Source organism: Pieris brassicae, chromosome 3 (assembly GCF_905147105.1).
Source record: "Pieris brassicae chromosome 3, ilPieBrab1.1, whole genome shotgun sequence".
In the NCBI taxonomy this organism is placed as follows: Eukaryota; Metazoa; Arthropoda; class Insecta; order Lepidoptera; family Pieridae; genus Pieris; species Pieris brassicae.
The window spans coordinates 6,286,105-6,309,035 of NC_059667.1; the positions used below are offsets into that span (position 1 = coordinate 6,286,105).

Below are 22,931 nucleotides of genomic sequence, written 5' to 3' on the forward strand. Positions count from 1 at the left end.
AACAAAAACTCATTATTGGTACCGGGATCGCTCTCGGAATTATTAAGGACCTGGCGAGCATTTAAGTACACAGGTACTGATGATTTTCTCATATTAATAGGAATTAAAGTTCGGACCAATACGACATTTTTCTTAATTAAGGTCGTACGTAGCTACGTTTTTTGCTACAGGGGCCTACATCTAAAAAGTATTATGGCTAATAAATGCGATTATTCACAGTATGACTATTTTTTGTTGTTGTTTTGAAGTCTTTATTGACCTGCGGATACAATCAAATAGTAAAAAAATTCAAATGATCTGCTTTCGGAATATCAGTGGCCTGGTGGTGCCAGCCTAATGTGTTTTTTTAATAAGCAACATAAACACCAATCAAAGAAGCAGACACGAGCGAATAATATAACACACTTTTTTGTCGACACTTAAAGCACTCTTAAGAGAAAAGGCAGCGATACGATGGTGGCAGACTATATTTCTGGGGTTGTTCGCAGGCTTTTTAAACGAACGCTGCAGGTCTGCCAAGCGTGCATTTGATTGTTTTCATTTTGACAAGGTTTCTTAACATCAGCCTTAAAGGCTGACACGAGCAAATGATATAGTACCTATAGCTGTTTTTTTAAACATTTTTAAGGGAGTGTCAATTGACTACGCAGCGGTACCAAGGTTACAGACGTGGTCCTTAAAATTCCTTATGGTATAATTATTTACCTATGTATTTATTTGTGTTTAAGTATTAATTAAGTCTGGCACATGAACAAATCATATAGATATTTTTCTCGTCAATTCCTTAGCTAGCTTGGAAGAATTTCTATTAGGAAGTTAGTAGAAAGACTTTGGAGCAAGTGTCTCAGAAAGAAAACATTGTTGGAGACATACGAAAGTTTGCAAAGTTTTTTATAAAATAAAAAACATATCAGAAACATGACACGTAAAGGATGGGGATGAGCTGAGCATAGTCACTCCTATATGGCAAAGACATGACCCACGACAAACATGTAGGGATAGTGATAATAAAGATCACCATGGGTAAAAGATAATGATGATGGTACTGCTTAAGGTGAATATGTGAAATTATTGTTGCCACATTTTGAAGTAATGTAACTCAATATCTTAACTGTTTCTTCGAAGTAAATAATCGAGTTTTAAATGTATCAATCTTAGTATCGTCAACTGTATTTAATTCTTTACAAAACTCAAAGGGTCGATACGGACTATGGCGTTGCCATGTTATCATTGTTTAACTTTAGATTGAATCATGTCTATCCAGATTTTGATTTGTCTCAATAATAATAAAAGGCGGTTATCGTACGTTGAATATCAATTTAAACAACAGATTACATTATGGAATGTCATTATATTTTAACGTTATTATCTACAATTTGTTTCGAGGTTCAATTGATGACTTGAAATAAAATTTGCTTAATTATATACAATATTTTGAGTTTGTATATTGCTGTTTTCACGCCATACACTTTCGAAACATATAATACTTCGCTACATTTCCACTGGAGTTAACTAACTACAAAAACAGAAAAGACATTTTCCAATGTAAAATAAATATATTTCAAATCAAATGTATGACATTTGATCTGTCGACAGGCTGATAAAAAATCTACTAACATTAAGAAAATTTATCAAAAATCGAACACATAACAGAAATTTCATTTACTATTTAAAACACAACGTCATTTTCACATTGCAGATTTAATTGTAATATTATTATTCATTAAAGTTAAAAGTTATTTTACTAGATTACATGATAATAATTTATATTCTTTATAAGAAAGTCAGCAAGAAACCTCATGCAATGGGAAAATGCACGAAAATCAACAGAGTTCATTGTTTCATAATAAGCTGATTGCCTATTTACGAATTATTATATAAAATAATTTTTTTGATTTTTTTAAATATTTCAAATTACTACTTTTAATTAGTACATACTATAAAACAAGTTGGAAGGTAGAAGACGCTTCTAGAACAAAATATAAATATAGGCTTACGAATGTAAGAGTTTACACCGAACTTATATAATACACATCGAAACGTAAGGTCCATAGCGCAGGCGCCCGTACAACAGTTTAACTTTAGTAAATATATCTATTCACAGCACTTAACCACATGTTAGTAACGATTTCACACAAAACAAGTCACAAATACACTCTGGTGTCGCCCACCATTAAGTATAAATTGCATTGATATCAATAATTAGTATATTTACAAGAAAATGTAGTCTATAATTAATTACAAGGACTCTTCGAAGGCAGCCATCAAGTCACTCTGCATATTCATGTCTATTTGACCGGCCATCTGAAAAGAGGTTGCTTGTATTATTGCTGCCGTCTCATTCTAAAAAAAACACCCTTTTCTATGGTGGTCTAGGTGGATATTTATTTATTTACACTTCGTTACCTTATACAAAAACATACATATAAAAAAGCAGGTTACATAAATTATTAGGCAACGGGCGGCCTTATCGCGCTAACAAGCGATTTCTTCCAGGCAACCCTTGTATGGAACAATAACAGAAACACCTACAAGAAGTGAATAATTAACAAAAAAGAGTATAAAATAACATGTAACACTAACTAAATTAAAATATAAACAAAAATGTAAAAGCTATTCCAATGGTTAATGAGTCACAATTTATATATATATAAGTAGGTAAAGTACGAGGCCAAATATTTTAAAATGAATATAAAGACTGAGCTCGTCTGATATTAAGAGGTAAGGAGTTCCAAAGCAGGTTACTTTGCACAGTAAAGGAGGAGTTATAGAATTCAGTCTTATGAGTAGGGGTTCTAAGAATTAGATTGACACGGGAACGCAAATCAAAAGTCGCCAAAGACGAACTTACAATTTTGATTTAAGTAACTAGGAAGGTTATTAACGTGAAAAAATTCAATATTGTTTTTTTATAATTGTGTATTGAAAGGTTTATGATAGTATTCAATGAGCCAAGAAGTTATATAGAGTAAGTTACATCTAGAAGTTACTTATAATGGTAAAAATAGTCTCAACTCTCCTTCCTTCCAATCTTTAGAAGTTCTTCTTCTGTATAACCCGAAGAATGTTATTCTAATCTTAATGACGCAATATCTGCTTGAGCACTGTCAATTATGTCAGATTTAAATATAAAAAATGGTTTGATGAATTTGAATGTATTGTGATGTTAAATTTAATGATGACCTTAGGTTTGTTAGTGCTGATAATTTATACTCACAGCTTCCCGCCTCCGTCTCTCCTGTTCCCTCTGGCGCAGGCGGTCTCTCTCAGAAGCAGGTGGCTTGTCCGGCGCCGCACTGGCGACGGCCGCGGCTGCCGCTGGAGGAGAACCACGCGCTACGGGAGACACGCTGGGCGATGAAACCTCGCTACCCTCGGGCTTGCGACCGGCTTGTAAGCCCCTGTAATTAATTACGTCACCATATGAGCATTATGCTGCCTGCGTGGCTTAGTGGTTAACGCACATGGCGTATAACCCGGGAGTCCTGAGTTCGATTCTTGGCAAGTAATTGTTCTGTGGTTGCACATTGACGGCACTCTGCCCTGAAGAAATCTATTAAAAAAACGCAGAAATTTATCTGCCCCATGCCATGCTCCGATACTAAACCTCAAACACGTGTGCCACAATTATTAATGTTAGATTTTTTTACTGTATGTGCCCATAACCCCCATTTTCATATCAAAGCATATACATAGCCCGAAGCCCTAATGGGGCATGGGATGACACATTCTGCGTCTCATTGAGCAATTTTTCTTTAGGTGAACAGGGAAATTTCACACTGCGGTTAGGTTATCAGGGTTATACGTCATGCTCATTACCAATTAAGCCACGGAGGCGATAAAATTACCTTGTGAAGGCTCCATTATTTGTCTTCGGTTGAAATCTGATAAAAGATAATTTGTTTCTATTAAAAATAAATAATACCACCCACGAAGACGTTATTGTTTACCGACGCATTTCTACGTCCGTCTAAATAACAAAATTGAATCATAGAACTATCTTCTATGAGGAGAGAAACTATAAATCGACTCAATCACAATAAAACAGACGCGCCATTGTATCTTTCGGTTTACATTCTCACTTTGAGTTCTCAAGTTGAAGCCATGCAATAAACTAAAGAGTAACGATTCATGGATGGCATCATATAGCATGTAGTCTGTGAGGAATGAGAGACTTGTATCAGTATAATTCTTGTTTGCAAAATTTCATTTATCAGGGTTAATAAGACAGTAGGCACTGTCAAATTACAAAAAAAAAGTTTATTTAACTGTGACTTGAAATGCCACAACGGTTCTCTATCAGCGGACAATTTTATAATCTTAAGATAAAATGATTTGATGCTTAGACTAATTTTAGTTTCATATTAATTTACCTCATTTTATCATCCTCTGGATGTCGTCTTTCTGTTTCTTGCCGTTGCCTTTCTCGCTCCGCCTGCTCTTTCTTTCTTAACTCTTGCTGTTCTATAAGTGCTCTTTGTCGATCAATCTTTTCACGAGCTTGTTTCTTGAAAGCCTATAATAAAAAAGATTATAAAAGTATGGTATGGTATCAAACATATACATATATATAGTAATGATATTGAACGTTATCTATATTGAATTTTGACACTTATTATATATATATTATTTTTATACTAAAAACAAGTCGAAATTGCTACGAGTCGAAAAAAATTTCAATAAAAACAACTAATTTCAAATGCATTATAGTAAAAATTTTGTGACTAGATTTTAGAAATTAAAAGTTAATAATACAAGGGATGGAGGTTAAAATAAAATGTCACACTCACTTGAAAGCTGTCCATAACAGGTTTAGGTTTTACTTGATTATTAGTTCCCATTGTTGTGGGAACACTCTGAGGGCTTCCTGCTTGCGCCAAGGACGACCACGACGATGCATTTCTCAAATTCTGCTCTTGTTTCGTCTTAAACATTTGCGCAAGCGCTGTCCCTCTTTCCGTCATATTGTTTGTAACTACGCTGGGTACCCTCATGAGATCTTCAATGGGCTTGGGAGTGAGCAGGGGTTTTGCCTCTTCTTTCTTTACAACCGGTGGGACCATGTTGTTGGGCGCACTAGGCATAACATTCATATGGGCTTGAGCCGTAACCGGATGACTGTGTGGAGCCGAATAAATGGGATCGAAAATTGACGAGACATTTGGCGCGGTCGTGATACCGGCCAAGGTCGCGTTTACATCGGGCCTCGGCATCTCTCTTTCGTGCATATTCTTATCTACATATCCGTTGTGCGGTGGAGGAATATGCATATCATTTTTCATAGGCTCCGAAACGTGAGTCATATCCGTCAGTCCGCCAAGTTGAGCCATCAAGTTGTGATGCGACGTGTCAGACATCATGGAAGGTTTGTTGTTCATGAAGTCGTCCAGTCGCATGGACGACTCTGAGGCGCTGACGCTATCGTCTAAGGGAACTTCTGCTTGCAGGCTTCTTTCGAGACTTGCCAACGACCGCTCTATTGGATCGATATAGTGTGACGTGTCAACTTTATCGAGGCCGTTGCGAGGTTCCATTTTGAGAGGTTTAATATCGGGTTCGCGAACGATTGGGACGTTACAAGAGTCTGGTAAATTACTAATGGGAGGGTTAATTATTGGTTGGACAGGGGTAGTGAGGGGTGCAGAAGCTACGGGTGGATTAATTTCAGGTGCGGGGGTAGGGGTTGGTTCCTCTTTCTCTGGGGCGGGTGGCGCGGCGGGCACTTCTGTGGCAGCTGGAGGGGCTAGTACCACAGGTGCTACGACGGGCGCGATTATCGTTTTCTGAAAATTTAAAATAAATAAGCATCTCGCCACTCCTGTGTCTAATAACATAAATATGAAGTGATATTTACAGGTTGTGATGATGGCAGCGGGTGAGGTTGCTTTTTAACTTTCTTCTTTGCCTGTTTTCCAATATTGGTACCTGTAAAGCAGTATCAGTAAATACATATTTGTATGTGTTGATGTTTATATAATTGTTTATTTCACGTATGTACTTACAGTTTTCAATGAAATATTTAGGATATCTTAATCGTTTGTCCTAACTCTCAAGCTTTGATGTTCTGACACTGGTGCTTCGCGCGGAAAGGAAATTGAATACAAATTTAATTTATGTTAATTATCGATATCGTTCTAATCTATGGAAACTTCGTGTTACGGGTTTTTAAGAAAAACAATTTAAATTAATTGAAGTATTTACTTTAAGTTTTATTATATTAAGTTATATTATATACAAAGTTTTATTTCTATTAAAACTAAAAATTACAAGTCATGATAATCGATTGGATAAAACTTAATACAAAATCAGAAAACATTGTGTATGTTTACATTCACTTTTAAAACCTATATCAATACAAACAATTGTACCAAATATATTTTTACTTTATTTTTGTGTCATTTATCTTCAAATTCGTATATGCAATAGTTCTATACTAATTGAAGCTGTTATAAAATTAAAACGAGAATTAAATATAAATAGGCAGAGGTGATATTTTAGGTATATATTATATATATCTATATATACTCCTTACGGTAAACCTACGGCAAATATACGAGTATATTTTGAAACTAACTAGAAGTTGTCATCTCTGCCTTTTCATAATTTTCACTATTGCTAACTTATAAAAAAAACCTCGACACTGAATAATTGTACTTCGATAAAATTTAAGTGCGCTAAAATTGGTTTTAACTCCTAATCATTATTGGGAATGTACAATCTTGAATATATGCATTATAAAATAAAACATTATCTGGAGTTACCTTTATCTATACAATATAATTACGCACTTATGTATACTATATGACGACAGCTGCAATTTACAATTTATTGAACATAAACACAATTTTAAATAACCTAAAATGTATCCTATTCTAAAGACACTTATGTGTAAGTTGGTTCTAACATTGAGTAGTGACGAAGTAAAAAAATATGTATAAAACAGAAAATCGTTACTACATTTATATGATCATTATATAAACTCTTTAAATTATTAGACGCTAAATAAATAAAATCATCAATGTATCGTTAACAATAGCAAATTTATAAATATCTATGGGTCATAGAGGCCCGTGTTACTGTCTACATCTTGTAGTATCGACCCTAACACTTTAGAATTCTCTTGTGACAAACGTAATTTGACAGTAAATCATAGAATTTAAATAAGGTGTTTTAAAGTACAGGTTTTATAGAAACCCAACAATTATAAGAATAAAACTTATGCAACTTATTGCACCAATCCTATCCTCCCTCCTTCAAAGAAAATCATTTTCACATAAATCTAAAAAAAAACAGTAACCCAGCTGTCCAGTTGTTCCGTCCGCATTGACATAATAAAGTGTTATTTACATTAAATGCATTAACTTATTGTATAATGTTTGCAAACAATTGGTGGAAGGAAGGAGGCCAGCTTTAAGTTCTCAGTTGAATGTTCGACACGTAATTCGAGAGCAAGCATACAAAGTATTAAGCGTCACCAATAAACGATACCTTTTCATGGGCAAATTTTTAACTACAACATGTCACTCGTGAAATCCTCGTGGCAGAGGGCTAGTTGCTTGCCAGCTCGGTCCGTCCTTACACAATTGTTTGCATTACGTGTTGAGGCGCTCCTTGGGTCCGCTCTACTTCGTACTACGTCCCACACTACGCCGCTATACACTTCACGACGTAACACACACTAACAAGCTATTAGTAACCGTAACGGAAGTTTCCAATAGATAGTAAAGATATCGAAAGTTGTAAGATGCAAATGAAATAACACCGGATTTAAGGACATGATATAGTTAAAAATATTAATGTGAAAAGGTATTTCCTATTGGTTTATTGAAGCGAAACCAAATAAATAATATTCCTTACCGGCACCAGTTACGAGTGTCAGCGAACACCAAAGCTGGCTTCTCCTCCTTACTAACTACCTCAGTATGCCTAACAACCGTGTCTTTTGTTCGATTAATTCAAAGCGGATCGATCTCATAAACGTTACCCTTTTGTATCACAGTAAAACATCGTTTCAATTGATATAAAATCAAAATAACATCATCATCCACTTCCTTTGTAAAAAAAGGAAAAAATTATAATGTAATTTTAAAACATATAAAGTCATCTAAAATACTTTCAAATTCAATATAAGAACAATGCTACCGACGTAGGCCATGCAAATTGATGTTAACCAAAAGACTTGTGGCAATGGTGGGTCTAATAAAAAATAAATATTAAAAAAAGATCTTAACGTGGTCTACTACGCTACCCTATCATCAGTCCTATGAAACTAAAACCAAAATCTGAGTGTGAGATGATATGAAATAATATTAACCCATTCTTAACATTCATACTGTCTCTTGATATTTAGGGACTAGAATAAAATATTGATAAAAAAGGACATTAACAACGATATCCAATTCACATTCAGTCAATTTCTTAAAATACTGTGAGTTGATAGATCACATGTTTAAAGTAAACTGCCAATAACCTAAACCTATATCGCTATCAGGCGTCGCAGGTTACGACGCGACGCTATTTAAATGCAAACAAAAGAGCCATTTTAGCCACAGGACTATGGTTTAAGAGGAACTCATTTATACAATAGGCTGAAAAAGTTGTTCATTCAACGTATAAAATATTTTTTGTACGTACAATGAACCAAAAATAATTGGGAATGCCTATAAAATCTTTATTGGTCATATATGGGCAGACCTATCATCCTATAGATTTCGAATTGACATAGTATTTAATTCAAACCTAATACGGACGAAATTGAAAGTAACTTGAAAAACCCTATTTCAAAAAATGAAAGTTTAAATTCACGTTATTTCTAAGAGTTAAACCAAAGTCCGTGTGGCTCTATATTGTACTGATTGTACTGTCGATGTCGACGTCTAACCTGCTTCGCTGTCGCTGCTGTCCGAGGATGAAGTATCGGTGCTGGATGAAGAATTGGAGGAGTCTGATGAACTTGATGAAGAGGAGATGCCTCCACCCAGGCCCTCCTTGCCATCTGAAATATATACACATTTTACAGTTTTGTTTTTATTTCTTCTCGTCGTATATTGCTCGGACATGGGGCTGATATCGTTATTTGCAGAATAGAAATGAACACTTTTTGTATAAAATGTAATTTTATACAAAATGACAAGCAAAAACGGAATGAATCTTCTGTAAATATATTTTGTCTAATAATGCCGGGATCTACAAAATTTAATGTTGATGTATCAGTTATTTATTTATCTATTTGTATAATACATTTAATGTTCTAAAATATATGACGGTGGATATAAAATATATTATAATTCCAAAAAAAGAGAAGACAAAAGGTAACTTTAGCTCAATAATTACTAATTCGCAAATTTTACCTAATAGGATGCCTAAGTTTTTTGGACCTTGAAAATGAATAAGGAACAATTTCTTAAATAATAGTAAATATAAGTCGAACCTAACTTAAGGCAGCTTGATGTCTATTGCGCACAGTAGTAATATATAGCTTAAATGATCGAAGATATTTTCCCGTATTTTTTATAGAAATTACGAATTTGTGACAGGTGTAATTAATACTAAAAGTGAACTTGAAAGTTGTGCTGTTTCACAAATGAAACTTACCCTTTTTAGGTTGTTGTTTCTTATTTGATCCTAATTGCCCAGTCACGTCATGCAGTCTCTTCTCCAATTCCTGTTTCTTCTCAGCTATTTGTTCATCTTTAGATTTACCGGAAACCTTTCGATCTGTCAAATAAAACATACATTGCATTTTTTAACTTATCAGGTGATTGTTTTTAAATGTAATAGGTGTAAAAAATGTTATCCAACCTTTTAAAAAAAATGTCAATACCAACACAACAAAGTTTAATATTAGTAATTATAGTAAACATAACTCCTAACCACAGTAGGATAAGTATAATAATTATTTTATTGATTCATTAAATTGCAATAGTTAAAAGTTTATATATATTTGTAGTTTAAGTTGCTAAATTATAGTACACTTACGTGTTTTTTTCCGAAGACACGAAGCGACATAGCTCTCGAGTTCCCTGAGTGTGGACGGTTTGAGAGTCTCGAAGTCTATTTCGATCTCGTCGGGATTTGAATCCCGCAACGAAGGCTCTCGACTTTGAATTATATGTACCACTTTACCCAGTTTGTCACCTGAAAGAGAAATACATTTAATGTGAGCCTAAAAACGTACGGCGTAGTAACAACATACTGCATTTTTAATTTCATGCATACAATATAATTATGGTATTTTAGTTTAGAAGCGCATGATACAGGCATGTTCTCCTAATATATTTTGATTCCTCTTTGTATAAATCCTAATATAGCCAAAAATATATATATATATATATATGTATATGTATATGTATATGTATATTATTATATACAGTGTTAACTCTATATAACGACACTGAAGAAGAACTGCATTTTATGACGTTATAGAGTTGTGGTTAAATGGAGAGGAAAAAAGTATAGATAATCCATGGCTCCTACTTAATAGTCATGGTAAACATCGGTCTACACGTGCAAGCAATCCCAATTTGTAAACAGAAGAACGAATTTCTTAGAAAATTCTTATGCATGATGCCGACCGTCGAGTTTATTGCGGTCTAGATAAAGCGACAAAAGAAAGTTTTTTAGCAGCTTAAATTTTATTACTCAATTGTTGTCGTTATTGAGAGTAGGTATAATGCTATGTGGGGTATCATTGTATGGAAGAAAAGCTAAATCAACCAAAGCCAATTGAGTTCGTCGTTAAATTGAGGCATGTTGCCGACATGGAGTTTACACTGTATATTATAAATAAGTATACAATATCACAATTATAACTCACCCGGGAGCTTATTAATATCGAGCGAGAGCTGCCTCTTCTCATCGTAGGACATGGGCTTAGCGAGATCCTCGTCGTCGGAGTCGGGCGGCGGGACGTGCGGCGCCGCGGTGGGCGTGGAGCTCTTCTTCTTGGCGGGTGGAGCCCCCCGCGAGCTTCCCTTACCGGCGCCGCCGCCCCGTTTGCTGCCCGTCTTGCCGCGCACAGCCGACGCTGCAACATTCACTATACAACACTCACTCTCACAGCTTCATAGAAGGACGGTTCATTTACGAGTACGGTTAAATAATATAAGTAGAACATTAGATATTACAATGTAAAAAGTTTTATATGTATTTAATATAAGTAAAATTGGGAATCACTTTTAAATTTCCTGTTTTACATACAAAACTTGCAATTCCCTTTTTAAAACTAGTCTTTTATGAATATTGTATGTCTTGATACACATACATACTCGTCATATCCCGTTATGAAATGAGGAAAATCGTGTCCACTAATTAAATGAGAAAATAAAATTGCTCTTTGTTTTTAGCAAGCCTAAAAATAACATTCAAACAACTTATATACTCATTACTATAATCACGCAAATAAGAACACTTACCCAAATTTTCTGCAATATTATTAACTTTAGTATAGGCGGGAACGGGGGTGGGCTTCGGCACGACACTATTGGTTATTGGCTTCTTCGTTTTGTCTTTTACTTTCTTTTTCGCCTTTTTCTTCGTATTTGATTCTTCGACGAGTTTCTTCATCTTCTCTTGGAGAGCGAGTAATTCCTTTTCCAATAATTTGACTTTATTATTTCTTTCTTCTTCAGAATCATCAGATTCAGAATCAGATTCGGAACCGGACTCCGAACTGGAGCCCGAACTTCCTTTGTCTATGTGAGGTACTCCCGCATGAATAGGCTCATCTGGGATTTTCGCGTATCTGCAATAAAATTACATCAATTATAATGAGTTCAATCATATATATATATATTTAAAATACAGTTTACTTGTAATAATTAGAATATAAATTGATAAGTTATTTTTCCCAAATTTTGCCATCACCAAATTATACAAGAAAACATTAAGGCTAGTTCTTAACAAGTAACAATTTGTATGTTAACTCACTGCTCTAAAAACTAAAATTACCTCATTTCAAAAACATCCTGAAGTTTTCGCGCCATAGCGACCACGTCGTGATCGGGTGGGTTATATTTGTAACAGTTGGTAAATATTAAACGGACGTCCGACGCGAATTCCGCCGCCGTTTTGTACGCTCTGTTGTCCATTTTCTGTTTCACCGTTCCAAGGTCCATAGGCTTCTTGATTATGTCAAAGTAGTCGTGTAGACCAAGTAGAACGGCATCCACAGGTTTATAGAACGGCCAGGCATAGCCCTAAAGTTAAATACGTACAAATAAATCATCTAGATTGTCTTGATTTGCGTAACCATTATAGGTTTGTAAGACGTGTGGGTCCGAGGATCGCTTATTAGGCCACATGAATGTGAACATTTACTCAATTAATGAAGTATATGAAGTTTACATCACTTCCTATAGGCATTATGACACATTCGTACAAATGTGATCTTGAATGTACTTACTGAGTGTTTCTTAGAGAATAATTCTTTTAGTATTTCATTGCAGCTCTTGAGCGCATCGGATAGTTTCTCCTTGTTCTTGGCTAGTTGCGGCGTCCCAGCGTGATGAGACGCGCCAGCGCCGCCAACTCCCGGCGACACTCCGCCCATTTTGAACCCGTCATCGGCGACTCTACCGGCCTATAGATACGACCATACTTAATATGACTTACATTACTCAAGTTATCACTTGATTAGCAAATACCACCCGCACAGGTAATGTAAATTCTAAGGTGGAGTTGTTGACGAAAATACAGACAGAGCCACACTTTTGACTCTACAATCTTTGTCTCAGATTTCTGTATGTCTTCCGTAGCACTTCTTTTTTACATGGTCAGAAGGCTGATTCCTGTTTTCCTTCACCGTGCGAGTGTTAATTGCGCACATTGAAAAAATACTGAAGAAATTAACTAGGCTAACACTATTGATTTATGATATCAAATAGAAAAAAGACAATATTATATTTAGTCTATGCTATGGGTTATATTTAAGTTTGCAGCTGATTTTTAATGAGGCAAACATGTTTTAGAGGTTTTAGAGGATCTTTTTATTAATAAAATAAATTTAAATAGATAAAAACGGTCCCCACAGTTTTAACAAGACAATATTTTAATTGTAGTGACATAAGAAATGTAGTGGATGCTTATATGATTATTAACATATCCGTTTTGAAGTAATCACATGATTTTAGGTGAAATTAATATATTATAAATTTATTTCATTTGGCTGAAGTTTCAGACTCATACCTTTTTCTGTCTCCCACTTTCCCGTCTTGTGGAGATTTTGGCTGGCTTAGGTCCACCTTGTTGGTCGATAGTGGGCGTTGTGTAACCACCTTCAAAGGAACTTCCCATGGGCGTTGTTGTATCCGCTTTTCTCTTAACACCCTTTTTGACCTACATACAATATATACAAATTATTTGGTCAAATTACCAGGACAATTTTATATTCAAATTTATAGTCGACTTAATAATATAATTTTTACATTGCTGCCTGGATTTCATATAATATTAAGTATTCCAAAACTAACTCCAATAAAGGCATATAATAGAAAATAATACCTTTGCTGGTTGCGTCTGTGACAAGGTGACCGCAGGCATGGTTTGGACAGGTGGGGCGGCCGCTTGGCTCACGTGAAAGTTAGAGGGTTGCGTCGCCATCTATGGAGGTCATTCATTTTAGGCACTGTATAATATTCTATTATAAGTTATTTGTTTTAAATAGTGTAATTGAAATAATGTAATAATATAAATCAAAACTTTAAAATTATCTAGTAGCGATAAAACCCCACAATACAAGGTTTTGGATAAAGGCAATAAAAAGTAACCTGTTGCGGCAATCCAGCGTGCGTAGCGGGCGGCGTAGGGGGCGCGGCTAGTGTAGGTGTGGTGGTGGTAGTGTTCGTCGAGCCCACGAAGGCCGGAAGAGGCGTCGTCGGCACTGCCTTAACAGGCGTGGCCCGCGCGCCAGGGACACTCGGCGCCACACTCGTGCTGGAACGCTTCTTCACGCTCTTTGCGCTGTTCGATGGCACTTCAATCTCTTTCTCCTCCTTGTCCATTTGTGCTATCTGCATACAATTATAGTCATTTTAACAACCCGTTATTTAGCAGTAACCAGTATTTTATAGATCCGGCACATGAAAAAATCTAATGATAATAGAAAATCACATAACATTATTTTAAGATAAATATTATTTAAATAGTATTTTGTGATCTATATAATTTATGACTTACCCGATTTAGGAACAATTTTTCTAATGTTTGCGCCATAACAACCACATCCTCCCCAGGCTTGTTGTAAATATAGCAATTTGTGAACATAGTATTGAAATCTTGAATACATTCTTGAGCCGAGTAGTAATAATTTGATTCCAATCTCTTTTTAACAGTTCCCAAATCCATAGGCTTTTTAATAATCTTATGGTAATCCTAAAATAATATATTGATTCAGTATGCTATTGTTATACACTTATATTTAAAACTTAGTTAAATTTACAACAGCACTTTACTTTTTTAACTCCAAAAAAATATACATGATCAGTAAAAGTGCAAATCAGTAAAGCGTCTATATTGGAAAAACTTACTGGGAGGTTCAATTTCTTAGCATCTACAGGTTGATGGAAAGGCCATGCGAATTTATGTTTCCACACGGCCTTAATGACATTTTTCTGAAGGAACTGAAGTTGATTAGTAACTCGTCCCTGGCGACGCGGTGACTCTTCCGATGGCGCTCCATTTACGGGCTCCACCGCTGGCTGAAATATAATAATTTTATTATATAATCATACTTTTTTTTTTAAACTTGTAGTAATAAAGAGCTAATGCGCTATTTACTTACAGTGCTTGTAGTGGCGAGTGGATCAACCGCCTGCTGCATTGTGCTGGAATCAGCAATCTACCTGCCAAAATTATGCATCAACTATAGAGTCCATCTACAAAATAATGTTGCTATGAAAAACAAATTACACTCACCTCAATTGTAACAAGAGGCTCATCCAATTTCTGGCTAAGAGGCATCAGCTATATCCTCTTATTACATTAAACCTTTCTATCATAATAATTTTTGGTGCGCTTGCACCTAATTGTATCTTACTCTATGCATTAATAAATACTTCACCTAAAATTGTAAACAATTTGTTAACATTTTTTAAATGGACAAAGATAAATATTGAAATTAATTATTAAGTTTACCATTTAATCAGCTGATGTTCTGAACCTTCCGTCTGGATCTCAATAGTGATTAAAGACACCCAGAATCTGTTAAGATAGGTAAAATTTACTTATAAAATATAAAAACAAAAAGATCTTTAAAAACATGAATATACATAGAGGCTCCTTAGAATAATTTTTCAAATATCTGTTACAAGCCAGAGCTATCAATCAATCCTTATGGTAAAAAACACATTACAAATTAAAAAAAATTATTTGAGGAATGGTATGTAAAATATGATAAGATTATTTGTCTAATGTGGTAAAATTATTATTATTTTTCTAAAGTCTAGTTCAAAATTCAGTTTTTTATAACAAAAATCGTATATAATTCACTTTATTTGTAGCTCCTGTGCACTTTTAAATTGAACTACATATTAATAGAATGATAATTGAAAACCAAATTAAAAATTATTTATTAATAATATTGATAAATTTATAAAATAATAGTCAAGCCAGATAAAGCAAATAAAATAAAGATGATCTTCATAATATAGAACATGGAACGCCAATATTTTCTATATAAAAGAGATTCATTCTATAGAAACATTTTGTTTTGAGGGAATTGAAGATATTAAAAGAATTGTTTATATCATGTATCTTATATGTAATAAAGTGGAAAGGGTGCTCCCCAAACTAACATTTAAAGCAGGGATTTTGGTCATAAGACAATAACAGTACATGAAAGCTTTATCAAGATTGTCACTGAGAAACAAGTCTTGGTCAGAAAATGTCTGTTACTAGTGCGACAATAAAGATATGGAATCATTTTCAAAAAATTCCAATAGCTTGGGAGGATATTCTGAGCACAAATGAAAGTTAGGACTAAAAAATAAGGAAAAAATCAAATTTAAAATGAATGAATTAAATTTCTAATAAAAAAAGAGAAAGGAATGTAACAAAGATAAATTACTAAGATGAAAAGAGATAAGCTTAAAGAAGAAAACAAGACTTTAGGAAATAAGGAATTTGCCTACTTATATATTTTTTAAAGATCTATAGAAATAGATAAGTTGTATCTTTAGTTTTAAATCACTACAGGCAATTAGTTCTATTATTTTTAACTGCATGCATTAATAATAGCATTTATATTATATTTAGTTTAAACTACTAGAAGAACATATAGAATATATATTTTTTTTAATGCTAAGAGAATTTTATACTTAGCTGATGAATGTTTAAGTTATGAACCTAAACATATTCCCACAGTTCTGTGGAAAGTACTCACCATGGCTCACTGAAATTGAGCATGGATAGAAACAATCTTTATTAGATCACATAGTTTAATTTCTTACTGTCTTTTACTGAATTGATATTGTTTTTATTTGTATTGTTGAAAAACTGCTAGATTGCCGCTGCAGCACACTGCTACTTTATCATTATGTATATAAATAAACTAGTTGTTTTTTGTATGGTATTTTTAAATGTCACCCTAAGTAATTGGAATATTTGTCTACTGCATAAATTCAGGTAAAGTAATATAAAGAAGCAGCCAATATAGAAGTTAATTGATATCCCCTTCTTGAAACTAGGTTTCTATGCAACACTTTGCACTAGAAATTCAATCGCATTCAATTTTGTACTTTTAAATATCCATTCGTAACCTAATCATATTAAGTCAAAACATATTTCGGCTATTAAGTATCACAGAATTGTGCTAAACACTTAAATTTAACAATAATTGAGGTTTAATGCAACTGAGGATAATCTTAGGATCAACATAATGTTAAATGTTATATATTTTGTTGTAAATACAATGTTTACAAGCTTCCCAGAACTCTTACGTCTTGGCGCCCTAACAGTAAAGGTAAGCACCATGCATTCCAAGCATCTAGAAACTTCTTTCATTCTACTGACTCTACAAAGTAAAGCTTTGAAGGAAATAAGGGTCTATGTAGTAATAAAAGTTAATTTTAGTGTTTAAAAATAATTGTATTTCGACATAAATGAATGCAACAATAATAAAACGATTTTTTTGAAAATTATAGTCGCTAGTTACGCTAGGTACTTACTCAAATTTCTGATACTAGCTAATATAAACAAATAACTGAAGCCAACAAAATTCAACAGGAAATATGATAAATAAAAATATTTTAAGATTATTAAGCGTTTGATTGATCTAGAAACAGTAAAAGAAAAATCAGAAAATTATCCTAAGGAGGCCATGAACAAAATTACAAATACTGGTGAGTATTATTATCATGCAGTTGTATATTTTATACACAAAGAAAAACCTAACATAATTTTGCATAAATAGCATAAAAATACATCGTTATTTGCCTTAAAAAAGCTTAAAATTAAGGAAAAAGACTTACGAAGGTATATTAACGCCAATATGGCGGATGAACTAAAAATACGATGTCCGAGATACTTCTAAAAAGGGGTTTTCTAACGATTTTCTCAATTTTACTAAACACTTCACTTTGGATGAAGTTCATAGTCCTTAATTTAACTAATTAATTCATTGCATTAAAACAACAATTCACACAGTCCTTTTTAAATCATAAAAAGCACAACACGAACTCGTAAAGGAACAGACGAGTTTCAGACATGGCCGCCAAGCGCGAAGCAAGTGTTGAGCGTCTTTCGTCATATTATCTAATATTCAACATTCACTATTTAATTCTGTAAATAAAAATAATATGATAATTTTGTATTAAAAAGTACATAAAATGTATTATTTTGGTTAATTATGGCCGATGACATACGTTTGCGTAGAAATAATACGATTCATTTATTTAGATTTTAGAACGTAAAAATTCAATTTCTATGTTTGCATTTTTCGCCATTAAGTGTTACCAGTTGCAACCTATCTGTGTTCCCTATTCTGTGGTCTGCAATTTCTATGATTCGGTTAGTTGCTGCCAGTTAGATTAATATTAATGTTACAAATATTTTGTATTGTAAAACATTTTGTTTCGTGTATGTCTAATTTAAATCCAAACGCTTAAATATCGATTAAGTCTCATAAATTTAAAAAACGTGCTTCTGATTTGGCTGCAACCAATTAATGCGAACTACTAATAAATCTCAAGCATCAATATTTTCTTATGCCCGGTTCACATTATTCCAGTCCACTAATCCAGTGAGTTATTCCAGTCCAGTGCTGGACTGGAATGGAACGTCCACATTATCCCAGTCATTCAAAAGCTGTTAGATCGGTAACACTACAATGACAATGCTTTCAAGAAAGAAGTTAAGAAATTATTTTAAAACTGTTCAATTATTACTGTTAGAAGAAGTAGTTGATGAAGTGGAAGAAGAACTAAAAAGAAAAAACCGGATTTGGGTGAGAAATTGGATTAGCGAAAGAAATGAAAAATGAGGCTCAGCAATGCTTTTGCAACAGCTAAAATCAGAAGATCCCTTGGAATACAGATTTTGGTTTGATTTTTTACATCCTCTACTGTAAAACCTTCTATTTGCATACAATCACAAATTTTGTGCAGGGCGGATTGGCGCACGCCTTTGTGTTTATAAAATTCCGAAGTGATATCCCACAAACACACATGTTCTCTGTACAAAGAAACAAATTGAAGAGTTTAGTTTTCAGTTAATTTCATTGTTCGAAATTCAAGCACTGGATTGGCCGTTCACACTATTCCAGTGGCGCTGGTTTGGGTTAGCTGGAATGAAAAATAGACCGTCATTCCAGTCAACTGGACTGTATTGATCACTGGATGTACCATTCCAGTAGCATTCCAGCGCTGGACTAGAATAATGTGAACCGGGCATAATTCATTATAAATTAGTAGAGTTAAAATATTTAAATTACTATAACAAGTAGTCAAGTGGCATAGTAGAGAAAATTCATTAATTTTTATTTACTTCCCCGTTGGTATTTGGTTACAGTGCGTAGTTTCTAGAAACCCTAAAAGAGAACTAGCTAAGCTTTTCATAATTTGCCATAAACATTAGTACGGGATTTTGCATTAGCATGCTTATAGTTTATAATCAATATTTTGTGGTTTCAAAGCTGATTAATATGGATTAGGGAAAAAACAAACAACTTAAAATAAAGCATGTTAATTAATTTTGAATATTAGTTTTCCATATTCTCTGTAAAAGACTTATTTCGATACGTCAATTAATTTCCAATTTATAAAAGTACACGTGTGATGCGGACTTGTATTCGATGCATGTGACGGGGTAACGTGGTCTCACAAGTCTCGCTCAGTCTGCTCGCGCTCTCAGCACCGTGTCGTTCGATACTTTCAAAAATTTCTAATCCAAATACTAGGAAATCATGTGTTGTGCCGAAATGTACAGATACAACCACCCATGCTCCTGACAAATTATTTTTTATGGTTCCAAAGGACGTCCAAAATGTCATAAAACTGTTGATGTCAGGATCTACAAAAGATTTTTTGAAAGGATAAATTAAGTAATGAATAGACATCTTTTTAACATATTTTTTTTACATACATAATGTAAAAGAGAGCACTGTATTTGAAGCTCTCTGAGGCTTAATGCTACTTAGTTAACTTTAATCAGTCGGTACCGATACCTGATAGCTTAGCATAGCTTCAATAACATTTGATAGCAGTCGTTGGTTCCTCGCTTCGACGAGGTAGTTACATTAAAAATGCTATATTGTTTACAGCCACCTCTGCTGGCGGCAACATCTTCGTTTAAAACTTCTTAGTCCTTTTTATTGCATTCTAAACTACAACGATGAGTTATGGTACGCGATTTTAAATAAATAAATGATATTAATACGACAGATATAAATGAAAAATGGTTTAGTACATCTATTCTACAGTTGCAATAATTCAATGTATATATTAAATTAAATATTTACTAACAAGAAGTACCTAATTGCACCTATAGAAATAAAACTTTAATACATATTTGTTAAACTTAAAAGGTTTGGTACTTTTCCCTATTTGAGTTGCTATATGAGGTTATTTGGGTATTTAGTTTAATTAAACGATTTATAAAAGATATATTATTTTCTATATAGCAAGAAAAAATAGCTTACGGAATCACTATTTGTTGATAAATAATGGGTGTGTATCTATTTAAGGCAGACTTTATCGAATCCTTCATCCATTTCATTAATCGAATGTAAACACTATTAACGTAATGCGCGGAAGAAAACAAAATACTGCGCAAGCTTCTTAGCCACTGATTTACTGTCACCACTAGTACTCAGTGGAGCGTTGTAAATTAACGTAACATGCAGCCACGTGACTGTTAGCGGGGCTTGATATTTATCGTAAGTTTAAATGCCTATAAAATCAAAACTAATAGGTATTTTCTACAGCAAAAACAAGTGTATGTATACAAATACACTAGTTTTTGCTATAGTCAAAATATTTTTGTTGTATTTCAATTGATTTGGCGTAACTATTAACATTCTTAATAGTATTGAATAATTTGACATAATGTATGCTGTATGCTACAGGTACAATTATTCCCTTACTTGACAATATTCGGCTGTAAAAGTACTACAGTTAGCGTCACTAAAGAACTCCCTCGGCGAAAAAAAATAGAATTTTAATGAATCGGACAATTTTATTAAATTTAGCATTAGCATTCCGCCCGAGAAATAATTATCAAGGTGTAAGAGTTTTGTGAAGTAGAAAAAGGAGAAGGAATTCTAGCCGATATATTCTTAATAGTTATGAATAAACATGTAGCTTTAATTAAACATAAAACTAAGTATGTTGTACTTTATCCTTGTAATTTCAGGAGATTCGGAAAAACTCGTGTCGAGAATTAAACTAAAGAAATAATGCGATGCTATAAGAAAGTGTGAGACAAATACTTCGAGTAAATTGTGAGTAGCGACAAAAAACGGCCGCATGACAAAAAACATATCTAGATAACTATGATTTTGGAGCGATTCGAAATTTCACTTTTATATTGTAAGAATAGAATTACTTAATCAATAAATTACGCTTAGAATTAAAAAAAGACATCATACCAGGCTAAAACAGCTTTGTAAAAAACGTTCTACTTATTTTTAAATCACAATCGCAATCATCTGACTATTGTCAACATGAACGGAACAATTTTTTTGCGTTGCGTAATAAGTGCATCAAAGAAAACGTAATACCAAACCCTTACCACTGCACTCAAATAAATAAAGCTCCAACAAAATCCAGCTTAAAATTTGAAAAGCTAGACTGGTTGAAACGAGCGAAAAAGCGAACATATCTATAAGGTCGCAAAATTACCACCTTATCACTGCGATCTAAATCCAATCGAAAAAATATGAAGGCAAAGAAAAGCGGCAGAAAAGATTGTTGCTCAAGATGCAAAAAAATACTGGAATTAACAGAATCAGCTTCTACGAAAATGACACCTAAAGACTGGTGTAAGCAATGTAAACATGTGAAATGTCTAGTAAATGAAAATTTCAAAAATTATAGCTTTATATGATGATGTAGAAATATACTGATTTTGATTTCGGCAAAAACCGATAGCGATAGCGTATGTCAGGCATTAAACCGTTAAGTAATTCGACAAAATCGATAATTTATAATTTGCAATAGTTAACATAATATAAATACATTGGATAACTATTAGTCTTAAGTGAATTATTACCCTCGCTCTACCGAGAACGGAAAACTTTAATTTCTTTTAAACCTTTTATTAATCGAAAATAAATTATGGGTAGGCAATTGAAGAAAATTATGTTGGTTACATTTTGTTATACGCTGACAGCGCCGCGACAACGGGACTTCTTTGATGTCGCGAATACTTATATGATTTATTGTTAAATAAAAGCTTATAGTTGTTAATTTTATAGCACATAATAGATAAAGTTATGTACAATGCATTATTATATAATAACAGTCATTAAAGTTTTAGAATTAATGTTTTCTTAGAAAATCTTAAGTTTATTTTTTATATTTTGTTATTATAATTATTTAGTATGAGTGCAATTGTAGAAGCACAAAATTCTACTAGATTTAGAAGCTGATTGTTCTACATTTTTTTTTTAAATATATTTTCTAGCTAATTCCCTACTATATTGTCGTTACAGGTATTAAATAACTATGTGTACAACTCAAGTAAATTGTGTTGGCAACCCTGAAGATTAAGCATTACTACTTATTTCTTTTAACAACTTTTTATGTAAAATATACAGCAAATTCCAGAAAGATGCCTCTTGTTGAACATTACTTCTTTTAAGTTCGTCTCTGTTACTTTTATGTCCATAACTTATTCAATGTTGTATCCATACATTGGACAGTCGTTAACACTGTCTCTTCAGCTGTATTGCTACAAGGACAGGCAGCACTTTGTCTAATCTGTATAGATACGACAAGAATCCACCGTGATTGTCAAAATTAAAAATAATAACTTAGTTATTGCAGCTGTGTCACCGTTGCCATATCTGTGCTTCTATTTTTTCTATCGTTTTCGACGTATCTATATATATTCAAATGCGATACGGAGAAGCTGTTGTACACGCCCCTTCCAGATGCGCAAATTCACGCCCGAATGCGTTTTAACCCAACAAAGTTCAATTTCTTGTTGATAAAACGCGCATTACTTATGTTCTTACGGAATTCTACTACAAGGGGATTGAAAGAGCGAGCACCCGCAATACCTTCGAGTGTACATCGGGAGTCACTATACATCGTGATTAGAATAAGACCTAAATCTAGTGCTTTAGTTTTGTTCTTAGGATTTATTATATTTATATCCATTCAATTCTTGTTTATGGCTATATTTATATTAAACAATGAAGTTTCCTCATTGACATCTTGTCACCATAATGTAACAAAATGATATAGTGACTTCATCAACACAAATCTAACAGAAAC

General features: G+C 33.6%; 1 protein-coding gene across 7 annotated transcripts; it reads right to left on the minus strand.

Moving 5' to 3' along the window:
- Positions 1–1,337: 1,337 nt before the first annotated feature.
- LOC123707737 (bromodomain-containing protein 3-like) lies at positions 1,338–17,979 on the minus strand. Of its 7 annotated transcripts, none has more exons than XM_045658050.1 (23): positions 17,859–17,979; positions 17,466–17,775; positions 15,133–15,198; positions 14,914–15,058; positions 14,780–14,836; positions 14,526–14,696; positions 14,176–14,370; positions 13,767–14,009; positions 13,501–13,599; positions 13,186–13,335; positions 12,404–12,580; positions 11,950–12,197; positions 11,415–11,743; positions 10,817–11,026; positions 9,979–10,137; positions 9,595–9,717; positions 8,882–8,995; positions 5,855–5,925; positions 4,791–5,783; positions 4,374–4,516; positions 3,849–3,884; positions 3,218–3,401; positions 1,338–2,304 (listed from the first exon to the last, which is right to left on the minus strand). In XM_045658050.1, exons 4-23 carry the CDS (start codon positions 14,956–14,958, stop codon positions 2,239–2,241), a joined length of 3,813 nt encoding a protein of 1,270 aa, XP_045514006.1. In that variant the 5' UTR covers positions 14,959–15,058; positions 15,133–15,198; positions 17,466–17,775; positions 17,859–17,979; the 3' UTR covers positions 1,338–2,238. The 7 variants fall into 7 exon arrangements, with proteins under 7 accessions (XP_045514006.1, XP_045514005.1, XP_045514010.1 ...); XM_045658049.1 differs by having other exon boundaries at positions 10,817–11,038; XM_045658054.1 differs by having other exon boundaries at positions 10,817–11,038; positions 14,780–14,840.
- Positions 17,980–22,931: the final 4,952 nt, after the last annotated feature.